General features: G+C 40.1%; 1 protein-coding gene across 1 annotated transcript; it reads right to left on the bottom strand.

The window, feature by feature from the left end:
• Positions 1-2,537: 2,537 nt before the first annotated feature.
• On the bottom strand, positions 2,538-15,169 carry mapk11 (mitogen-activated protein kinase 11). The gene is made up of 12 exons (XM_085376888.1): positions 15,057-15,169; positions 7,937-8,066; positions 7,775-7,833; positions 7,436-7,547; positions 5,668-5,697; positions 5,315-5,362; positions 5,108-5,222; positions 4,931-5,002; positions 4,447-4,526; positions 4,156-4,234; positions 3,793-3,966; positions 2,538-2,611 (listed from the first exon to the last, which is right to left on the bottom strand). The coding sequence occupies exons 1-12, from the start codon at positions 15,167-15,169 to the stop codon at positions 2,538-2,540; spliced, it is 1,086 nt and encodes a 361-aa protein (XP_085233014.1).
• Between the last annotated feature and the right edge of the window lie 458 nt (positions 15,170-15,627).

Below are 15,627 nucleotides of genomic sequence, written 5' to 3'. Positions count from 1 at the left end.
TGCAGTTGCTAATTAAATCCACCACATATACAACATAAGCACATAACACTGTAACATTCAGAGCTCACACCTTGACTGAGACACAGTTTTGATTAATTTAGACTTCAAATTCAACATTTTTCATCCAGTATTAGTGGACAACTTGCACAAAAGGCTACATGTAGCACTCCAGTGTGAACCAATCTGGGGGGGGGGGGAAGAAAAATAAAAGAATAAACTTTCTTTCTTGTGTCCTTAAAGAATTATTCTTCACGCAGAAGTAATCTTGCTGGTTGAGTTTAATGTGAGCAGATTGAATCAAGAAACTCAGAAGACTTTGCATTACTGCGATGGAGCACATATGGATATGTCCACGGGTACATGGTAATTTTTTTAAAACAGCGTTTTTCTGCTTTTTTGTTGTTAAAAAAAATTGTATTAAAAAAAAAAAATCACAGTGTCACACTCATTTACCTTAATTATGAGTGGACAAAAGGCCAAATGCAGAGAAAGAAGCTATGTTTACCAAAATGCCCGCGTACATGTGAGCAAGTCTGGGATACAATTCACTTCATGTAGCTAGGAGTGGTTTATCTGTCAAGACACATGCTAAAATTCAATTCATATGCTGTAGTATTAAACCTTAAATAAGTGCCAATGATGTGTATAGACCATTCTTTACTGACAGAACTGTATCAGTACATTTATTCTAGCTAGTTTAAAAAACCTAACTAGGCTACAATAACAGCTACAGTTTCACCTTAGCTAGTCTTGTGAATGCCTGCGCTAATACCTGACATCGGAAGGCAAGCCAATTCACTTATTTGTTTTATACCTGACATTCTAGCCAACATTTGCCAACATAGTTTACATATTGAATTAAACATCAGCAGCAGTCAGATATAAATGTGAATAGAGTGTTTAACTGGCTTACTTTGCTTCTTATCCTGTTGTTCAACATGGACAATTAAAATGATTCAATTACAATTTAAACCTATTATTTAGTTTGTTGCATTCAACTTCAAATACCTTTCACTTGATATTTTCACTGACCTTCAGGGCAAAATCTGTGGTTTGTTGGCTGTGCTTACAGTGGTTTAATACCATGCTATTATTAAAACAGCAGCAGCAGCAAAAAAAAAAAAAAAGTTACGAGAACTGAAACTCCAGTTTGTGGCAAGATGAGTGACACATCAGTGGGGAAGTCAGCCATTTGTTAGAAAAATGCATATATGCGTTCGGCTTGTGTGCTTACGCAAATATTTCCAGTCAGAGTTGCTAAGCATGAATATTTATGTTACAATGTTGCACCAAGCTTTTAACTGCAGCAAACTAAAATACACGTAATGGAGGTTAAAAAAGAGATGATCCAAGAATTATGGAAAGAAAAGAAAAAGATGCTTAGGTAACATGAAAGATGACTAATGAGCTCCCTGGTTGCCACAAGCAGCCAAATATGGCTGCTTTCTGTGAATCATCAGTATGTGGTGTTTGACCGGTCAATGCTTGGATGAAGCTACAAGTTGCATAACAGATTATTATCCAGCATTGTTAGACACCTTCTGGGAACTGATTCTGACAATTTGCACAATGTCTGTAATGTTAACAGTTGTAAACACAAATGGGGATCTGTATAAGACAGCAGAGCAGTAGAGAGACCTTACGGAGCAGGGCCAAAGCCAACAGGTGATCGGTTGACAGCGGAATCTGTATATGAGGAAAGAGACTCACACTGTAAACACAGATCTGCAGGGCAATCATTCTGTTTCAGCTTTGGCATATATTAATTATCTTGCTAATTAATAGCACAATTGGTGTTTACTATTCTGTAAGGATGGGATGACTTTTCATCCATGGAAGAACATTTTCAGACATGAATTACAAAGACAGAGGAGGTGAAACACTGGTTACATTTCCTGGTAATGCCTCTTTCTCAACCCCAAACTGGTTTAATAGCAGTGTGGCAGACACAGTAAGCAGTGGTTATAATACACCACCAGTAATATGCTTTAACAATAAAATGCACAGAAGTCATGCATCAGTAGTATGCAGGCTGAATGCTAAGCTGTTCTGTGATGTGAAATGGTATCACTGCAAGCATGATTTTTATATATGAAAGCTTAATGGCATTCGTCTTGATGATGACACAGCATTCCTGTTGTTGCTTTGGAAATCCTAGTGTGCATTTTTTCCTCCTCCCACACCTTCTGTTGGTCTTTAAACAAAGTTCAGTTTCTTAAAGTTGCTTCCTCACATGAATCCTCACGTCCTCCGTGGCCCCTGATATTGAGCAGTTCCTTATTTTACCCTCAGTGAGCGGAACCATAACAGGAAGCAACTTTCTGCACTGGTGAAATCCTTTTTTTAAACTCGAAAATGTTCCCTGTAATAGTAATGTTCACATGTGATCCCATGGAGACCATCCTGCCCTGCTGCTCAGACAAACTCATGACAGGAAATCAAACACAGTCATTTCCTTTGCTTGTTTTTCCAGCCCTCCTTGCATTTATTGACTACATGGTCCTTCTTCAAGCAGAGGAGGCAGAGCAGTAAAAGTCTCACTGCTCCACCTGAAGGCTGTCAGTCTTGCTGCCAGATGCTTTGAAGCTGTTCACCTCTTCAAATACCAACTCTGTGGACGTAAATGAAGAAGAAGGGAGAAGAAACACTGTTAGGCGTGCTGCTCAATATTCGGAATGTAACAATAGAAACAATAGAAATTGTGACATTGCAAAAGCACCTTCTTGATGTTTCATGGCAACAACACAGGATAATATAATGTGCATACTTTAAAGTTTCTTCAGGTTGCTATATTAGTCCAATATAGCAACATATTACAGTCGATAAAACCCAAACATAAAGCATAAACTAAAGCTGGCTGCCCCTCCCTGGTTCTGCTGGAAGTTTCTTCCTGTTAAAAGGAAGTTTTTCCTTTCCACTTTTGCCAAGTGCTTGCCCTGAGGTCCTTGGATGGTCATCTCTGTGTTCAATATAAATTGCCTTCTTTAGGTTTTCAACAAACTTAAAGAAGTCCAGATGCTTTTCTTTCCTCGCTCCTTAGACTACGATGGCCTGGATGACTGAGAACCTTCACAGACATACCACCCACCATAACATTGGTACAGATGGTGTTTTAAGATCAAGACCGTGTGGGGCTATAGACATGACAGTGCTGCCCCCCCTGCAGAATAATCCATCTCATTACACCCCCTAAAACTGCTAGAGAATGATTTGGCAACGATGAAAAAAGAGCCCAAGGCACAGACCCAGGCTCAAAACTCTCCAAACTGCCTCTATTGGTTTTGCCAAAACAAACTCCATCCACAGAGGCCCCGTCCTGCCACCCACAGGACCCCATGAATTAGCTGCCAGTGTGCTCTTGCCAGACACCACAAGGTTTTCCCAGATGTCACGTGTCTATGCCCTGGCTGGTCAGAGTTGTTTTGGCAGCACAGTATGAGGCAGGTGGTGTTGTGGTGAATACTAGTCTCCAATATTGCACCATATTGCTTAGATGGTGCATTTCTGCAACACCCATGCAATATGAAATGTGAAAATCAGTGCAGCTTGAATATATTGTCTTCTTGTTCCAACAGACTTTTATTTCAAATGGTACTTTTTTATTTGCAGAAGAGGAAGTTGCTACTGGCACCACAAATCTAAAACCTCGACAAATGTCTTTCATAGTCATATTTTCTAGTTTGACAGCAGGGACTACAGCAGAATTCTGTGTTTCAGGTAAGACGTGAGTATGGTATCTTCTGTCAGCTGTTTTAAATCATAAAATCACCAAATTTTAAAAAGAGGCTTTACCTTTCCATTCTTCTAAAGTTCGGTCTTTGCTCTCCAGTGTTTGGTCATAGGGCTGGGCCTCTGGCTCGTCATCTGGATCATGGTACTGGGAGAAGTAGGGGTGGGAAAGAGCTTCGCTAGCTGAGATCCTCCCGTCACAGTCCAGAACCAGCATGCGCTTCAGCAGATCAACAGCTAAAAGAGAGACAAAAAACTAGACAAATAAAAGAAGGAAATAGCAGGAGGTCCAAAATTTAATTTAAGCCTATATGGTTAAAATGCATTTCAAATTTGCAGGCTGGAGAGAGTAACTTTTAGCAGAGTCTTAATGGTTTTCAATTGAATTTGAGAAGCTGATAATCCAATCTGCAGTCCATCACCCACCCAGTGGATTTGCCCCTCTGAAGATCTTTTCCAAGTCCTGTTGGGGCATGAAGGGCAGAGATTGGATGTACTTCTGTGCCTGCAAATACACACCAATGTTACACTCATGGCAAGTCACAATTTGGATAACATGTCCAACCACTGGTGATCAATTATGTCCAACACTCAGACATACTGACAGCCAGGTCAATGGAGTGACTAATCAATCAGAGCAGTTTGCTTTTGTCAGTAGAAACAGCTTTTGCGGAAAGCATTATTTTGACATTCCCAATCTCTTTGTAGAGTCCTCACATGTTCAGAGCAGATCTTCTTTAACAGCTCTGGTGTCGGAGTTCCCACCACCTCCATGATTCTCTTCAGCTGGTCGATATCTTAGCACAGGAGGAGTTAAGGGCCATCGAGATTTGCGGAAGTCATCAACTCGCAAGATTTGGCTCATTAGAGTATCTTTTCACATACCGAGGCAGATCGCTGCTTAAAAGACATCTCGAAGCCTGACAGCACAGAAAGATCAGTAAATCAAATTTGTTTTAGAGCCCCTCCGAGACACTGAATACAACAGCCTAGACAATTCAGTCTTTTGTGTTTGCTCCTATTCATTCCCCAGTTTCTCTCTGTTGAAGCAGCTCCCCCCATAGAAAGGCCTATGATTGTAATGCAAATCCACAAGAGGTCCGCATCCATGGGACGGTTTAAAGAGGCAATGGAAGGTTCCCACTAAGACAGAAGAAAAGCTGCAAATTGCGGTGGACTCACGCCACGATGATAAGGATACAGTCAGTGCCGGGAAAAAGGACTTTTCCCTTCAGTAGCTCTCCCATAATGCATCCCACTGACCAGATATCAACTGAAACAGAAACACTACAGGTTCAGCCATTCAGCATTTGCCCATTTTATTGCTGCCAAATGCAAAATACTTTGAAAACCTCATTTTCATTCGATGGCATCTTACCATTCTGATTGTAGTGCATCCAGTTGAGCATGATCTCTGGTGCTCGATACCAGCGAGTCGCCACATAACCTGTCATCTCATCATCTGTCTGCCTGGCTAAGCCAAAGTCAAGGATCTGTAGGACAGGTGAACATTTTATTTCCAGATTGATGGATTTCATTGGGTGTAATGTAGCATTTGTAGGGTTAAACTAAAGACCAGTCTTACCCTAAGCTCACAGTCTTCATTCACTGCCACATTGCTTGGCTTGAGGTCCTGAAGACGTTGGTTAAATAGATAGAGAAACATCACAAGAATTACAACATATCTGAAACTCAGCAGCATGAGCAAAATAACCATTATCCCATTTTCTGATCGACTTTTTTTTCAAAATGTGAAATGTACTCTCAGAATTTCACCCAATGAAACATGTTTATGTTATAATGCCGGACAGTCTGGAGGTGATTTTATCACCTTAAAACATTTTAAGAAATGAAATAGGAAAATGCTTAAGATGTTGTCGTTTCAACCACCAAAGTGCAGCAGTGGTCTCTTGACCAAGGCAAGAAGAAGGAACTCACTCTGTGGATCAATCCAGCTGAATGGATGTACTGTTCAACAGGTGGCGTGGCAGGGGTACAGGGGGAGGAGAGAGAGAGAAGATGGGGGTCAACAGTGCAGCTCAGAATTTAACTTTCTGCCTCTTTTGTCTATCGGAGAGTGAAGAGCCAGCATCTGCAGGCAGCTGGATGATTCAGTGTTAGATGGCAAATCTTGGAATTGTGGATTTCAAAGTCTGTGTGCACTTCAGTGTAGTGATTTCAATGTTACATTGTATATAAATGATCAAAAGTTATCTATTTGATTTTCACAGAACTGTTTTGAAGCCTCGCCATCCACCATCTTTTGTTTTTTGAAGTCACATGTCAGTGGTACACTATGGTAGCAGTGTGTCAATCACCCTAAAGCATATTGAACTTTTTTAAAAAACAAAAAACAAAACCAAACATAATGGGATGTATAGAACGAATGTCTTGTTATATAAAGTCACCAGAAAAATGTCAGAAATGATGTGTTTTTTTCAGCCAGTCTTCAGCACGTTTTAGGCATCAACAGATTAAAGGTGGACCTAGTGTTTGCCCCCTTCCTGATTTCCTAGTGTGTTGCATATTTGTCACACTTAAATGTTTCAGATTGTCAAACAAATTTTAATATTAGACAAAGATAACCTGAGTATATAGAAAATGAACTTGATAAAGTGAAAAAAGTTACCTAAACCTACCTGGTCGTGTGTGAAAAAGTAATTTCCCTTCTTGTTAAATGATTGATTAACTGTAATTAATCGCCATGTTTTGAAAATTTGAGTTCAGTTTGGCTAAACACACTCAGGCCTGATTACTGGCAGGACTGTTGAATCAAGAAATCACTTAAATAGAAGCTGTCTGACGAAGTAAAGCAGGTAAAAAGAGCTCAAAAAGCAACACATCACGCCACAATCTAAAGGAACTACTGAGAAACAAAGTTACTGACATCTATCTGTCTGGAAAGGGTTAAAAAGCCATTTCTAAGGCTTTAGGACTCCATTGAACCACAGTTTGAGCCATTATCCACAAATCGAGAAAATTTGGAACAGTGGTGATGATTCCCAGGAGTGACCAACCGACCAAATTTACTCCAAAAGCATATCAACAACTCATCCAGGAGGTCACAAAAGAACCCAGAACAACATTAAGGAACGACGGGCTTCACATTTCTCAGTTAAGGTCAGAGTTCATGGTTCAACAATAATAAAGAGACTGGGCAAAAATGGCATCCATGGGAGAGTTCAAGGAGAAAACCACTGCTGACCAAAAAGAACAGAAAGACTCGTCTCGCATTTGCCAAAAAGACTTTTGTGAACTGACAAGACAAAAGCTGAACTTTCTGAAATGTTTTAGTCCCGGTGGTAGTGTGATGGTCTGGGGCTTTCTGTCAAAACATCCTGAAGGAGAATGTCCGGCCATCCGTTTGTGACCTAGATACGGCAATTTGTGCTTACTTGTGTTACCTTTCTCTAAATATTTAAATTTGTTTGATGACCTGAAGCATTTAAGTGTGACAAACATGCAAAAAAGTGATCTCCAGTTAAAAAAACAAACAAACAAACAAACAAACAAGAAAGAAAGAAAAAAACAAGATGGCGATGACCAAAATTCCAGGTTTGTGTATTCAAATCAGAGTCTGTCTGTCTTTTGTATACAGTCTATGATTCGCTGCTGTTACATGTGTCTGCTGGCATTAAAACAGACACAGCTGATTATTCATGTTGCAGTGTGGCATGCAGGAGATACTCGTGATGCAGTAAATTACCTTGAGGCCACGGAGGAGCTGGTAAATTAAGAACTGCACATGCTCATCTGACAACCTCTGAAATTTGACTATATTATTGAGGTCTGCGCCCATCAGGTTAGTCACCAGGTAGCTGGAAAAGAGGAGAGAGTCTACATGAGTGAATGGGGGAGGGCATTTCAGTTCAGAGGAGAACATGGAGGTGCTGCCATAGCAACCATCTGACATCTCTACAAGCCTATAATCCCCCTAGGATTGCCTGTATATATGCATCAGTATGCCCTCTAATAAGAGAAATATCTAAAAAGGTGGACAGCTGTACAGCTTGTAGAAAACACAGAGGGAAAAACAAAGATTTACAGCTCATTGAAGTCTTCTAATGTGGCAGCAGGTGTGAAGACGTCGAGCAGCCCTATTACCTGCAGAGACAGAAACAGAAGCAGAGCGGATCAATAACGGAGCGAAAAACATTCAGAGAGCCACGTCTGTCTGTCTCTGGGTATTTTTATAAGGAGCACTAACATTCTCGTGTTTCATGTGCTTGAGAAGCCTGAGTTCCCGGTACGAGCGGCGACTGTGTATGAGAGACTGGAAAGGCCTGGATAGCTTCTTCACCGCAACCTTTTGCCTTAAGACCACATCGTACGCCGAACTGCAAAGAGCAAACAGATAAAGCATTTAACACGTGTGTGGATATACTTAAATGCAGTGCCATTAACACACGAGCTAGGCTAAGCTACTACTTCACGCTGTGATGAATGCCTGAAAGTTGAAAATAAAAAGAGAAACGGGCTGGAAGAGTTTGAAACGCAAGCAGACGGGAGAAGTGAGTGAAAGAGGATGTGGTGGAACAAGGGAAGCGAGGATGTCAGATATTGTAAAAGTGCTGCTGGGGTTTTTTTCATCTCATCTCTTTTGAAATGTAGATGTCACTCCACATATTGAACACTGAGCCCTGCTGCGGCTCATGCTGAATGCCTTTGTGGTGCCAGTGTCTTTTCAGGCCTGCCAGCTTTGCAACCGCTCTTAGAAAGAATAATAATACAGCCATCAGAGGGTGGAACAGACCAACAGGAAGAGCGGGTGGGAATTGAGTAACAATGCATAACATTGCAAAAATAGACCAAGAAGTAAGAAAAGGAACTATGACCTGAAAATTTGTGTGATGAACAACACTTGCAAAACAACTGATGCAATAAAACGACTGTAAACATTTGACATTTTAAAACAAATATCATTTACATCTGGCAGCATGGATGAAATGTTTTACTCCGGTTTATGATAACATACTGTACATAAAGGATGGACAAAGCTTCCTGTTCTGATAAGTAAAGCCAGAGCTAAGTGCTTTAAAACCTGCATTATGTCTACTAGCCGGGGGGGGGGGGGGGGGGGGGGGGGGGGTTACTCCTTTGGGCGCAGTGCCGCATTCCAGATTAAGTCTGAATTTCTTTATCTGGAACACCCTTTCAAGTCACATTTCATACTTAGAAAGTAAGAGCAGCCCCGCCAACCCTGAGCTAACAATCCAAAGTTGCATAAGTGAGCATAAACAGCAGTAAAACTTTAAAACTAATCTGTGCTGCCACTGTTGGCTAGCACTGACTCGACTCTATCCACGAATGTGCTCCAGTAGTGGTTTTAAGCTAAAAGCAAAGAAGTAGTATGCTCTATTACTCGTGATACTTGAAAAACTCTACCTTGCTAAGAACTAAGCAAGTTTTTTCTCGCTTTTCTAGCTTTACTACTGGAATTCACTAACTTCAGAGAGATTTCACTCCCAAGTTTCGACATCTGACTTCTGAGGTAACCGGAAAGTGACATAAAAGGAGGTTAGATTGCACAGACGTCATTGGGAAAATTATCCTAAAGCTCAGTTGATTCATGACCTCAGTTTCAATACTTGAAATGTGCAATTCACTTGTATTTTTATTTTTTATTCCTATTTATTCTATTTATCCCCTTCGTATATTTTATTTATATTGTCTCTGTATTTATATATATATATGTGTGTGTGTGTGTGTGTGTGTGTATATATATATATATAATATTCTGTAACTCTGTAACTCTGTAACTTCTGTCGGTGCTGTGCTTTTTTGAAAATCGAATTTCCCAGAGGAACCCACCCAAGGGATTAATAAAGTTCTATCTTATCTTATCTTATCTCTTATCTTATCTTAGTTATCATTTTCCTGGTGAGCTTATGGTCTCAATTGCTAGTCTCAAGTCTTATTTTATTTAATATATTATTATTACATTGTTATAGTACATTTATTCAGAATTTTTCCATTTTGTAATTGGGAAGTTGTTACCATATGACTGTGTAGCGTCCTTGATTTCCAGAAACACAACAAGATCAAGTCACAAATGCATAAATCAAGGCTTCAGAGTGGGACTGTGTAAAGTGATTGGTGACATGATGGTGCCTACATGTTAAGCTTTAGAAATCCTGTGTACGTTAGTGATTAGTATATATACATAGTGGCCTCATCTTCTCACCTAAGATGCCAAGGGAATGAAAACGCTTTTAACCAGAAAGCATCAAATTATTCTTCTAATTCATAACATCTTTGTTTAATTGAGTGTCCTCCTGTGCAGGTAAAAAGTACTGTTCCCTACAGAGATTGTGGATGATGTTCTTAGGCCATTTAGCAGCTTAATACATTTTTTCTTTTACCCTTAAGACCTGCAAAGATTCAGCTAACAGCAGGTATAACGTCTGTTTACTTTCAGACAGTTACAGTAGAGGTGTCCATGAAATGATGCATGTGTCCTGTTTTTTTTTCCTATACATACTATAAATATTGCTGTATCTTTTCCTGCTGATATATAATGCTTACGTGCTTGAGTTTGCTGCACTTTTGCACACTTCAGTGCATCCATGTGGCTCTCCGTCTCCAAATCACCTGCTGACAGCCCGGATGTCCCAGCTGGGCTACGTCCAGGTCAGCAGCCAGCCTCCTCCGTCTGACATAAAGCAGGCCTCACCGCCTTGAGCATATCTTCCCCCCTGCCATCTTCCATACATGGGTATGATGCACCATTCTCAACACAAACAAGCTAGCAAAGGCATCGATTTCTCCACTGTCCTTTTGTCTCAGTATGCCTTTAATATCCCAGCTCTTAATGCACATTGGGTTTCTCAGACGGAGACGGTGGAAGTAAACTGTTTTTGCAATGAGGAGAAATGTTTCATATAGATAAGATAGCTAGCAGTCTAAACAGTGATATATTCAGATTAAATTTAAGAGAAAGCCAAAAATGATTTGAGGGAGGCTGCTACATGGTGCTAAATCAAGTTGTCTGCATTAAGAGAATTTTATGTTATTTACATTTTTTTATAGGAATTATGCAAAGCTACGCAAACAGCTGCTACATTTAAATTTGTCTTCCAATAAGCTTATTTCACAGCTTTTACCCTGCGATCATTCACATGCTATTTATTCATAAGATCCACAACAACTCAGAATCCCAGTGTGCTTTTTCCTCCCTAATTTATCAAATTTCCAATCAACAATCTGACAAGCAGAGATATAACAATCTCGACAGGAGAAAATGAAGCAGTCATGTTTTATTCATAGTAATCCAAATGCAAGGCTTCATGCCCAAAGTCTAGTGAACAGATGTTACATATGCTCACATGAGATGAAAGCAGCCTTGATCAGCTCAACATATATTCTGTCTTGATGTTCAATCTCGAGCAAACGGTCCAAAATTGTCCCATTTTTTTGGTTGCGAGAAACCGAAGCAGAAAAGGAATATTAATTGGCAGGAAGCTGAGAAGACAGTGAGGCTATATTAGACATAGAGTATGACAGCAAAATTCAAGAAGCAGTGAATGGTAAATTATTAAAACAGCTTTGTATTCTTGGTGCTACTTGCTCTAGTGTCTGTACTCCAAAGTTATTCCTTATGTATTTCCATGCAACTATTCCATTTTTCTCTCTTAAATCTGCCTTTTGATTCCCCTACTCCCAGTAAGGATGGGGGATAGATGTTCTTCAGCTCCAGCTATAATGGATTATATGAGCTTGTCGGGTCCTTGACCTAAGGCCTATTTTCTCGAGAGATTGCACTGAGAACATGGATCATTTGTGCACATTTCAAGACCTGGACTGCTTGAGTATCGACCCCCCCCCCCCCCCCCCCCCCCATCACGACACGACAGATACAGATGCCATACCCTTAACCCCATCCCCCTACTGTTTGCTAATCAAGTCTTGCCATGAGAAAGTCAGTGACAATAGCTCAAGATCAACATTAACAATGCAGGGAAGCACTCGGTGTCAGCATGTGTGTGGAGGAATGCCCTTTGTGTATTTGTATAATTGTATAATAATCTAAAGCTCAACCATTCGCACTTGGCCTGTCTAGAAATTATGCTTTGAGAAGCAGGTGAGTAAGATAAAAGGATTAAGAGACCTGCTATGGAAGAAAGGTTTGATAGCTAAAAACAGTGGATAAATGGTTAAATTAATTAGCTAAAACAACTAGAACGAAGCTGACTAACCCTTTAAAACCTGAACCATGAAATAACTGCCAGGAAGTGTTTGTTGAACCTTTAGACAAAATATATATAAAAATACATCAAATGTTAATCTGCATATGAGTTTTCATTTGTATCGCATTTGCTACATTAGCCATATTTTTGCAATTTAGTCATTACAAATGTGTCATGCAATTTATATCATTTTGGGGGGTAAAAAAAGTCCCGCTGATGATGCAGAAGTCTCAAAAACTCCCCAAAACACGTGTATCAAATACGATACGCTTGGCTTTAAAGGGTTAAAACAGTTGGCTGATAAGTGTTGGAAGCATTTAGCTTTAAAAAATGGATCGTTGGATAATGGATAAGTAATTAATAAGTGGTTATTACTTCTTTTTTTTTTTAAAGAATGTAAGTAAGCTAAATAATGGATGAACTGGGCTAACTTAAAATAGGTGTTAAATGGATTAAATAGTTAGCTAAAATTATAAATAAATAAATAAATATTTTTAAATGACATACTAAGGAGGAGTAATGCTATATAAAGGATGAATTAAACACTTGCTAATACCTTAATAATGCTTAGTAATGTGACATTATTCTAAAGTGCTACCACTAAACCTCAGATAAACGGATTCATTTGGCTATAAACTGTTACATGCAAACTCTAAGAGGGCGTCATTGTCCACTTTTATATATAAACAAGGGAAAAAATTCATTTAAATCAATATAGTTTGATGATCCAGAGTAATATGAGTGAACAGGTTCTGTGAGTTCACCTGTCAGGGCTGTGGTGATGTGTGTTAGCCAGGAAGGGTTTGAATAGCTCATATCTGTAGCCTACTGGCAACAGTTATGCATCATTTTCAGCATGAATCTGTCCTCAAAGGGGGGATTATGAGAGTCACTCACAATGCTAATGTTTACTTCAGTAATTAAGACTCAAGAAAACAGTCTATCAAATCATAATCATCCTTTTATGTAACCAGAGAAGAAGTCTAGAAAGTGCGTCTTGTGGCAGTAGCTAGCTATAAATAATAACTCTGCTTCTGGCATTGACTTTTCTGTCTATACACAAGCTCACTGCACCTTTAGAGAATATGAGTTACAAGCGTGAATTGCTTAGGGCATTTTTTTTTTCTCAAGAAGGACAAGATACGTGTTGAATGGACTTTTTTTCATAATGCGTCCTTTGTACCATGAGTATCCAAAATGGGAATCAGACCTTAAACTTACTTTAAAAAATGTCCATGTGAGTATTACCTCGAGGCTGAAAGGCAAAGTCATGATCCACCCCTGTGCATTTTTAGTCTGCTGCTATTCTGAGCAGAACTCTAAAGCTGCAAATAGGCAAGATGCTAATGCTCAGTACTCCTGTGAAAGCTTCTATCACGACGTGAGGTAAGTGAGGGAGACACACATCCCATCATCCCATCATCCCATCCCAGTTCAAATGTTGCCTTAATTCAAATCTGACAGAAGAGGATGTTAGCCATCAAGACATAAACTGCTTTTGTGAGGACACAGGCAGTGACATCTTGGGTGTGGTTTAACGGGCTGAGATATGAGCTCTGTATATGTGTGTGACTGGACACAAGCTCCCACTACTACTGTGTAAGAAGGAGATAATAAAGTGAGACTAAGATGCAGGAAATTCAGCCTGGTTTTGGGTTCGGTTATTGGCACATTTTTTTGCCTGTGCAGAGAAAGCTCAAACAGAAAATGACACATCAAAACTTGACAGGCGATTCCAAACTGGCTGCACAGAGTGAGTGCTCCATCTGTAGAAACTTGGACTCCCTGCTATTATATCATATTATATCATCTGCCTCTTTTATTTCCTTGCTACAAAGCATCACAGGATTTGGGTTTAGACTTACAGGATTTGGGAACTTAGCAACGCTGACCTAAAATTTTAGAGTTTCTCATTTTAGCCTGAAAAGGCTGAGTGGGCTTGTGTCATGTGATGTCGTCACTTGGTGTCTACCCGGTTTACTGTGGAGGTGATGGCATAGCTTTTAACTACCTCTCATAAGGCTTTTAGAGTCATTGGAGGAAGGTCCGTTATATTATATCTGTAAACTTCTCTACAGTGTTTGGGCGTTTCGGCTCATAGATAAGTGTTTTGCTCAGCTGCCAGGATCAATCAGTTTGTAGTGGAAGGTTTTTCAGACTACTCACAGCTTTAATAGTCATTTCTCACTGATACCACTGAAGCTGGCAACATGCAAATCCGCTTAAATACGTGGCACAATGTGATTATTCCTCAGGGATCTGTCACACAAACACAATAACAATTTTGTCTGCGTTTTCATAGCCTCCTGGTAACAGCTTAATTAATATTAACTGTCAGAGGAGGTTATGCCATGACATATCGCCATGGCAACGGCATCCCACCGGCTGAGGCAGATTTATCCAAATCTAAGGCAGTTACATTTTGCAAAATTGATAGTGCATCCACACAGAGCGTGGGGGTTATAAACAAAGGAGAGTGAGTGTGCAGGTGCAAGGAATACAGCATCAAACTTGCAGCTGTGTTCCCATTCCAGATGTGCTACACACACACACACACACACACACACACACACACACACAAACACACATATATATATGAATATCTGCTGAGGTGCTACTCAAATTAAATCTTAAGATTCGAGACTTTTTTCCAAGACTATTTCTGTGTGTGTAGAAGCTGGGTGGGGGTGAGGAGAGGGTTATTGGGGAAATTCCTGTACTGTCTCATTCTGTCTTTCCCTCCCACACACAGGCTGTAAGACCCACAGACAGTGAGCGGTGGGACAAAAACAAGCCCTGCAGACCTGCCTGTCTTTCTATAAGGCTGACATCAGTGCAAGCAGTGAAATCTTATTCATGCACACAAAAACAGGGGCGGAAATGGAATTTGAAGGTGTTTTGCTGAATATTGGGAGCATGATAATTAAAAAAAAACGCCAGTAATAACAGCAGTGAAGACAATAAAACCTCCCAAACAATCAGTTAACAAAGCAGCTCGGTCCTGAGAGACACACACACATAAAGCGCTGTAGTCTACTGATGCATCATGAACAGAAATACCGTAAATGTTGTGACTGTTCAGCCTCGCCCCTCCACTCTCACAGCACACACACACATACATACACACACGCACACACTCACCACACCGAGCCGTAAGCTCCGGAGCCCACCGGCGTCAGGTTCTGATAGCGCTCTGGAACCTCCCACACAGTCTTGTTCAGCTCCTGCCGGTAAAATCCCGGTCTGGCGGACATTTCTGCGAGCCTGCTACAGAAAATAAAAGGTGTGCAATAAAGGGGAAGAGGGGGAGAATAGAAACGAGAGGAGGAAATCGGTAGATTGGCCGCCGTCTGCTGACTGAGCCAAGCTACTGCTGCAAGCACTGCACCGGCCAGTGACAGGCTCGCTCTCTCTCTGTCTCTCTCTCTCTCTCTCTCGCTCTCTCTCTGTCTCTCTCCCACTTCTACACACCCAAGAATTTGTAACACAAGATAATAGACCATCATTAACAAAAACAAAGATTTATATTATATTATATTATATTATATTATATTATATTATATTATATTATATTATATTATATTATATTATATTATATTATATTTTAGCTGAGTGTGCAGTTTCAATTTTTTATTTCATCGTCTCAAGGCTTTTTATATTGCAAAATAAAGAGTTTCCAGTTCCAGATCAGATGATCTCCTGTGACCAACCT

This window comes from Diplotaxodon limnothrissa, linkage group LG17, assembly GCF_057381915.1.
Source record: "Diplotaxodon limnothrissa isolate DT_005_m linkage group LG17, D_limnothrissa_male_GT1.1, whole genome shotgun sequence".
NCBI lineage: Eukaryota > Metazoa > Chordata > Actinopteri > Cichliformes > Cichlidae > Diplotaxodon > Diplotaxodon limnothrissa.
This window is presented reverse-complemented; position numbering and strand designations above follow the sequence as displayed.